Below are 8758 nucleotides of genomic sequence, written 5' to 3' on the forward strand. Positions count from 1 at the left end.
TCTATTAGAAATTAAAGGTCAAAATACTGCTCTATTAGAAATTAAAGGTCAAAATACTGCTCTATTAGAAATTAAAGGATAGATGGTCGAGTTGAAACTCAAAATCCACTTTGTTCCATTCCGATTGATGTGACCTTTCAACCAACCTCAGTGGTGCAGTGGTTAGCACGGTGGACTTCGGATCTGGAGGTTGGTGGTTCGAGTCCAAGTCAAGCCATAAAATTTAGCGTAGTGCATTAAGCCGGGTACCATACGCCACATAAGTCTGAACTGGACGAACTTTTTCAAGATCCAATTTCATCAAAAGAAAGAGCTTAAATGCATTAAGCCGGGAACGACATTTGTGACAAGCGTTAATGCTTAACACAATTAAAATTCCTTCCTTTTTCCTTTGATGTGACCTTCCATGTTGATTTTCCAGAACAGGATACAGCTTGGCTCCCGACCTTCATCAATGTCACGACATTAACGAATGTAACCTCAACAAACGAATATGTAACGGGGGACAATGTAATAACACGCTGGGTCACACTTACCCTAGATGGTCGAGTTGAAACTCAAAATCCACTTCGTTCCATTCCGATTGATGTGACCTTCCATGTTGATTTTCCAGAACAGGATACAGCTTGGCTCCCGACCTTCACCAATGTCACGACATTAACGAATGTAACCTCAACAAACGAATATGTAACGGGGGACAATGTAATAACACGCTGGGTTCATATGTGTGTATGTGCACGGAAGGATTGCGGAACAGCTTGGATCTATCAACCTGTTTAGGTGAGGCTTTCAAAGATTTTGCTTTTCCTATGTCCTGAGGCGAAAAAATCTCTAATGGAGCAGTTGCAAGTGGATAAAAATTATTAATAAATGGTCAATTCCTATGTAAAAAGTTTGGAAAAATCCAAATCTGAGGTCAAAACTCCGAAATAATAAGTGTAAAAGGTCGAAAATTCAATTTTTATTTTCCGTCAGAGTCTTGAACTCTGACGTCAGACTTTAGGAGATGCGCAGAAACGTATGCGCACAAACATGAATTGAAATGCATGCGCACAAACAGATTAATGTGTTGCCTGCAAGGGAGCTTTGGTCGGGACATTTGATGTGACGCCATCGCCTACGAGAGCGTATGCCGTGACGTCAAAGTTTACGATTTACTGGTATTTTTTAAATCGATTTATCTCGGGATCTAGAAGTCGTAGAAGAAAAAGAAAAATTCCGTTGGTCCTCATTTTTCCTGCTCTATGACTTTGAAACATCACCCAAGTAAGCGCAACTGATCTATTCCCCCTTTTCCTTCATATATATTTATAACCTTTTTTTCCTCCTCACTTTTTTTCCTATATTCTGTGATGCCTTCTATCAGTTCTCTGATTACGCCTCTCTTTCTTTTTCCCTCCTACCTCGTTCTCTCTCTATCCCTACTTTTCGCTCTCCTCTCCCGTTTCTTTCTCCTCCTTCCTTTCTCATTCTCTTCCAATCGAATGATGGAAGGGGAAAGGATCATCATTCAGGATTGAATACAGCAGGATAGTCGTGATAATATTAATATGGTACGCAGCAATTTCTCTCTCGCCTTCAGCTAAAAACCTTTTTTCGGTAGTGGTATGAGGGTATCTGTATATTAGAGACGAGGAAAAAGGGGGAGACTGAGAAAATATGATAATGAAAGGAGAAAGAGGGGAAATTAGATGATGTTGGGAGCTGGGGGAGGGATGCTTATCCTCCAATACTCCATTTAATATTTGTTTTATAGTATGTGCATTGTGCACAATAGATATCTATAGGACTATTATATAGCCTATAGCCATAAGATGTCTTGAGAATAGCGCTATGCTATTGTCCTGAAGACATACGTAGTGCTAGTGAACTTAGGAAGTCCTGTTTGATGACTATATGTATAACTAACAGAACTGAACTTCCGTTTGTAGCATCAGTGTCATCAAACCAACACTCGATAGTCGAGAGTCGAGACTGCTAAACTTCCCTCCTTGTGAAATCCAATGGTTCTATTTCTTCAAATAACTCAAGGTAAAGTTACAACCATACCTTGTCATTTTACCATGGTATTTGCAAAATTATCCTTTTTTGCATTTCATACTTTCAACCCCCATAATACAGGTAACTTTTAATATCAGGGCCTCAGAACACACTCAGAACCGATAAAAACGTTTCTGAACTTCATAAAAGAGACAGCAATGTTTGAAGGTGAACAGTGAAACAACAAGAAGAATGGGGTGCAATAGTCCTACATACTGGACTCCGCACACAGGAATTTCATCAGAAAATACATGATTCAGAAAATTCAATGTAACGTAACATCAGGGCCGTATTTTCTCCTCTACTGTAGTCCAGGCTTCAACTGGGGGGTGATTAGGAGGCTAACGAGAAACACCGACCCCGTCGGTACACGGGAAAAGGCGAAGTTAATTTGGAGCATTCACATCCAGTTACATAGCTTAGAATTAGAACCTTGGGGTCGCTACCTTGGGATAGCGTTGTTTGTATTGGTCCTAGCAATCCCATTTTGTTTTTTCGTCCAAAGGCAGAGACTCGCCAAGCCGAATTATCTCGACATTGATTTCGATTCTAGGTTGACTTTAGTTACAATACTGGTTGTTTTTACTCAAACATCTCATACTAAAATAAGGCATTTGCCAGTATAGTTAGCTGGGAAGGTAGCGCGCCGCGGGCGGGGATCGAACCCGTGACTAAACGAACTTTATCCTAAACAGATAAGGTTCGTTCTCGGAACGACTGGCTTTCTCCTATCCTGTCCACCTCCTCTATTCGATCTCGGGACGATAAGACCTCCGTTGTTAAGCGCCAAATACACGGCAATAACTGGTTTCGTTTACATGTTCTCCACTTTCTTATTTGTAAGATTCGTTTACATGATCTCCATTCTTTTTTCTCAATATTTGTACACATGATCTTCATTCTCTAATTTGCAGAGTTCGTTTACATGATCTCTATTTTCTTATTCGTAAGGTTCGTTTACATGATCTCCATTATCTTATTCGCAGGGTTCGTTCACATGTCGATGCAAGGACGGTTTCGTTGGCAACGGCCTGGTGTGTCGTGACATAAACGAATGCAAACTTTCCTTAATAACTTCTGAACGACAACTGATTTGTTTACAAATCAAATTGGTATGAACTCGTTATGAAATTACGCATCAAGGTAAAACAGAACGGGTCGCTTTGTGCACTGAAAAGAGAGTTTCAGGGGGCCTTTGGCCAATCGCTGAAGATACAATCCATAGAAGGGAGTCCCTGGATGAAAAATGGCTAAAAATGGGTCGCTAGATTAAAATGTTGGAAATGAAAATTTTATTAACATCTTCTAATATTTACTCATAGAAATATATTATAGTGGGCTACTTCCTAAAATAATTAAATTTATGAGGGGGTTAAAATGAATTAATGTAATTTATAGGTATGAGGTACCCACAACCATAGACATCATCACTTCACACTCAAAGTTTCACAAAAAATAATGATATCTCCCCAAAAAAACTTTCGAGTTGAAAATGAAACACCAAGTAGCGAATTCTAAATTCAGTCAACTCATTAATGTCTTATTTTCCAGTGCGTTTGTGATGAAGGATTCCGGGGCGATGGCTACTCGTGTGAAGATATTGATGAGTGTACGGATAACACCAACTATTGTGAGAACGGCCATTACGCATCAGATACATATTTTTCGGACCCGATAGGTGGCGCCAGTTCCCAGAAAAGTACCAGGGGACCAAGGTACAACGGGGGCCAAGGTACGACTAGACACCCTACGGCTCAATATAATCATCTTGGCGTTTAATTTTTACCACCAGTTGTTTTTTTTTTTTCAGAGGATATCACTGTTTTTTACGTAAAAAATTTTGCAACCAGGCATTATCATTATTGTGTGACATATAAACATCGCTCAAGTAAGCGCAACTGTTCTATTACGGCTCAATATAATCATCTTGGCGTTTGATTTTTACCACCAGTTGTTTTTTTCAGAGGATATCACTGTTTTTTACGTAAATTTTTTTGCAACCAGGCATTATCATTATTGTGTGACATATGTGACTGAAGATATCTTGGCGGTTGCTTATCAACACGAAATGTTTTTTTGGGGGATATCGAATCCCGGCTTGGGAATTGTTCCACAAAATTAATTCGTGGGATTTTTTCATGAGAAGTGCGAAGTTGGGGTTAGGGCATAAAAATTTTTGCTCCTTAAGCCTTTTTCTCTCTCCCTCTCTTCCTCTCTCTGGGGGATATCACTATTTTTTGCGTTGAAATTTTTGAAGTACCAAACTTTTTCTCCCTGTTTCAGGTGACTACATCCTCCTGTTGGGGGATATCACTATTTTTTGCGTTGAAATTTTTGAAGTACCAAACTTTTTCTCCCTGTTTCAGGTGACTACATCCTTCTGTGTGGCAGTAAGCCTGGCGAGTTCATGAACCCAATGACTAACAAGACAGAAGAGATAGACGAGTGTAATCTGATGCCTAATATGTGTAACCATGGTACCTGTATGAACACACCGGGCAGTTTTCATTGCCAGTGTAACCGCGGCTTTCTATATGATTCGGACACACATCAGTGCATAGGTAAAATAATCATTTTTTTTAAGATGAGTGTTCCACCGCCGTTTTTATTTCGTAGCAATGAAACAACTGCTACATTAGACGCATGTGACCTGTGTCGTAGCATGCCCATCCCGTAGTATGCCTCTCATCAGATGGGCGAGAAGAGACACAATACTTCCCATTTAGGTGCTGGGTCAACACGAGAACACCAGAAAGTAACCCGTTGAAATATTTGCAATCGAAAAACGAGTACCGAAAGTCTACCAGACATTTGGTTTTGAGCATTCGTAGAAGCTTAACCCATCCTTTAGGGCTGTTTGCCCCCACACCTAAGCCTCTGAGTGGCCTTTTTGTGTATGGAGATTAGCTGGTATGGTTTTGAGCATGGTTTTTATAACACGGTGTTTGCCAATGCCAACACCGGTCCATTTGATTTGGGGGGATTCGACACTAAATATCTCATACTAAAGTAAGGCATTTGCCAGTCTAGTTAGGTAGAAAGGTAGCACGCCGCGGGCGGGGATCGAACCCGTGACTTAACGAACTTTATACTAAACAGATAAGGTTCGTTCTCGGAACGGCTGGCTTTCTCCTATCCTGTTCTCCTTCTCTATTCCATCTCGGGACAATAAGACCTCCGTTGTTAAGCGCCAAATACACGGCAATAACTGGTTTCGTTTACATGTCCTCCACTTTCTTATTTGTAAGATTCGTTTACATGATCTCCATTCTTTTTTTCTCAATATTTGTCCACATGATCTTCATTCTCTAATTTGCAGAGTTCGTTTACATGATCTCTATTATAAGGTTTTTTTAGTCTGAGTTTTTTTAGTCTGATCGAGAGAACTGTAACGGCTAAGGTCTTATTGTCCAGAAATCAAAGAGAGAAGCCAAAGAGGATAGGAGAAAGCCAGCCGTTCCGAGAACGAAAATTGTGTCTGGATAAACTTCGGCCTGGGCGGGAATCCAACCCGCGATCTAGCGCCTACAAGGGAGACGCACTACCCTCCAAGCTAAATAGGATGGCTAAATCTATCATTTCATACATGTATTTTATTGTCCACATTAAAGGAAAAATTGGCAAATTTAAACTTGGAACTCACTTTTTCGTCCATTCAGTTTACAATGCATTTTTCCTCAGATATCAATGAATGTGAGGAGATGCCCGAGATCTGTGGGTCCGGCACTTGTGAGAATAACATTGGCTCATTCAGCAGACGCACTACCCTCCAAACTAAGTAGGGTGGCTAAATCTATCATTTCATACATGGATTTTATTGTCCAAGTTAAAGTAAAAATTGGCAAATTAAAGGAAAAATTGGCAAATTTAAACTTGGCACTTTTTCGTCCATTCAGTTTTCAATAATTGCATTTTTCGTCAGATATCAATGAATGTGAGGAGATGCCCGAGATCTGTGGGTCCGGCACTTGTGAGAATAACATTGGCTCATTCAGTTGCCGGTGTGAGTAGGATGGCTAAATCTATCATTTCATACATGTATTTTATTGACCAAATTAAAGTAAAAATTGGCAAATTTAAACTTGGAACTCACTTTTTCGTCCATTCAGTTTTCAATAATTGCATTTTTCCTCAGATATCAATGAATGTGAGGAGATGCCCGAGATCTGTGGGTCCGGCACTTGTGAGAATAACATTGGCTCATTCAGTTGCCGGTGTGAGGACGGATATTCTGTGAAACCGGCAGAAGGCCCGGCCTGTACGGATGAGAATGAGTGCACCATGCGAACCCACAACTGTGATGATAATGCTGACTGTATCAATAATCCTGTAAGTAGGTAACTTAATATCAGCGCCTCACTCAGAACACACTCAGAACCGATAAAAACGTTGCTAAACTTCATAAAAGAGACAGCAATGTTTGAAGGTGAAGAGTGAAACAACAAGAAGAATGGGGTGCAATAATAGTCCTACATACTGGACTCCGCACACAGGAATTTCGTCAGAAAATACATGATTCAGAAAATTCAATGTAACGTAACATCAGGGCCGTATTTTCTCCTTCACTGTAGTCTAGGCTTCAACTGGGGGTGATTAAGGCTAACGAGAAACGCCGACCCCGTCGGTACACGGGAAAAGGCGAAGTTACTTTGGAGCATTCACATCCAGTTACATAGCTTAGAATTAGAACCTTTGGGTCGCTACCTTAGGATAACGTTGTTTGGATTGGTCCTAGCTATCCCATTTTGTTTTTTCGTCCAAAGGCAGAGACTCGCCAAGCCGAATTATCTCGAAATTGATTTCGATTCTAGGTTGACTTTGGTGACAATACTGGTTGTTTTTACTCAAATATTTTGTCCTTTATAAACTAGGTCCTATATTTGGTCTCATATTTTGCTTTGATTTTTGACTTACCTTCTATTTTTCATATAGGTAATTATTAAAGAGTCCGTAATTATTATTATTTTTATGAAGTCCTTGATTATCTCAACATCTTATCTTGGTACCTACGATGGGTTTTGTATCCTACACTGTTAGATTCTAACATTACCGTTTTTCCCCCACTTTTGAATAGTTTCATTAAAATACTAAGATACCTACCTACTAATAATAAAATTGATTTCTGGTCTATTTCAGATAAGACAGGTACCCGCTGTGTAGACATAGATGAGTGTGCTACTTCTATTCAGAGGTGTGGTGAAGGATTCTGTGTGAATGATGTGGGAACTTACCATTGTGTGTGTCCGGACGGCTATATGCTCCTACCTTCAGGCAGTAAGTCCTCTCTCTGTATTTATCAGGCGGCCACACACGCTCAGACTGCCTGACAATCTGAGAGACGAAAGAGAGAGAGAGAAAGAACCAAGAAAAAGTTATAGGCTTGCCCATTTGTGAGCACATTACAGCTGTAACTCATTGCTTTGCTTCCTCATTCCTATTTTCAGAGGAGTGTATCGATATGCGACGAGAATTGTGCTATCTCAACTACACCGACGGCCTCTGCTCCCTCCCCATGTCTAATGAACAGACCCGTATGGTCTGCTGCTGCTCTATGGGACAGTCCTGGGGTAAACCATGTCAGCCCTGCCCACCTCCTGGATCACGTGAGTATCGTGGCGTTTGATTTTCAACACGAGATGTTTTTTGGGGGGATATCACTGTTTTTTTAATGTAAAGAAAACATTGAATGGGCATCGATATCCTCTGACCTGTAAGGTGATAATGCCTCAAGATTACCGGTATTTTTTAAATCGATTTATCTCGGGATCTTTAATGTAAAGAAAATATTGAATGGGCATTAATGTCCTCTGACCTGTAAGGTGATAGTGCCCCAAGATATCTTGGCGTTTGCTTTTTAACTTTTTAACACGAAATGTTTTTGGGAAGATATCACCTTTTTTTACGCAAAGGAAATTGTGAACAGTCATTATTCACTGGCCAATACAATGATAATGGAGCAGTTGCAATTGGAAATGTTTTTTGGGGGATATCACTATATTTTGCGTTGTAATTTTTGAAGTACCAAACTTTTTCTCCCCTTTTCAGGTGACTACATCCTCCTGTGTGGCAGTAAGCCTGGCGAGTTCATGAACCCAATGACTAACAAGACAGAAGAGATAGACGAGTGCTCGGATCTAGAAGTCGTAGAAGAAAAAGAAAAATTCCTTTGTTCCTCATTTTTCCTGCTCTTTGATTTTGAAACATCGCTCAAGTAAGCGCAACTGTTCTATTAGGGTGCCTGGTTGTACCTTGGCCCCCAAAATCACTTTTTGATTTTTTTAATTTTTTCTATTAATGTTATTGGCATAATTTTATACTAATAATAAAATTTATTTCTGGTCTATTTCAGATAAGACAGGTACCCGCTGTGTAGACATAGATGAGTGTGCTACTTCTATTCAGACTTTTGGGTTGTATACGTTGAGTCCCTTGTGGTATCTGCCGAAAGCCGAAACCTAAATCGCATTAGAAGATATTTTTCATCATTTTTCGGGTCAAAATTTCGATGGTCAGTTTTTAGTGTCAAAACACGTTTTGAAGTCCCTAGAGCCTAAATCCAAAGTTTCAGCCATTGGTCCATTTTTAGTGCCAAAACACGTTTTGAGGTCCCTAGAGCCTAAATCCAAAGTTTCAGCCATTGGTCCGTGTGTGTGTCTGTCTGTGTGTCTATCTTTCTGTAAACAAAATATCTCGAGAACGGTAAGAGCTAGAGACTTGA

The 8758-nt window shown here is 40.1% G+C and overlaps 1 protein-coding gene across 1 annotated transcript; it reads left to right on the plus strand.

Moving 5' to 3' along the window:
* Positions 1-613: 613 nt before the first annotated feature.
* On the plus strand, positions 614-8499 carry LOC113471920 (fibrillin-1-like; the record flags this gene model as incomplete). The annotated part of the gene is made up of 6 exons (XM_026831394.1): positions 614-780; positions 6176-6373; positions 7177-7314; positions 7485-7643; positions 8086-8166; positions 8390-8499. Coding segments are annotated over 6 exons (853 nt in total), but the record flags the coding sequence as incomplete, so codon positions are not given.
* Between the last annotated feature and the right edge of the window lie 259 nt (positions 8500-8758).

This window comes from Diaphorina citri, unplaced genomic scaffold (assembly GCF_000475195.1).
Source record: "Diaphorina citri unplaced genomic scaffold, Diaci psyllid genome assembly version 1.1 scaffold3286, whole genome shotgun sequence".
Taxonomy (NCBI): Eukaryota; Metazoa; Arthropoda; class Insecta; order Hemiptera; family Psyllidae; genus Diaphorina; species Diaphorina citri.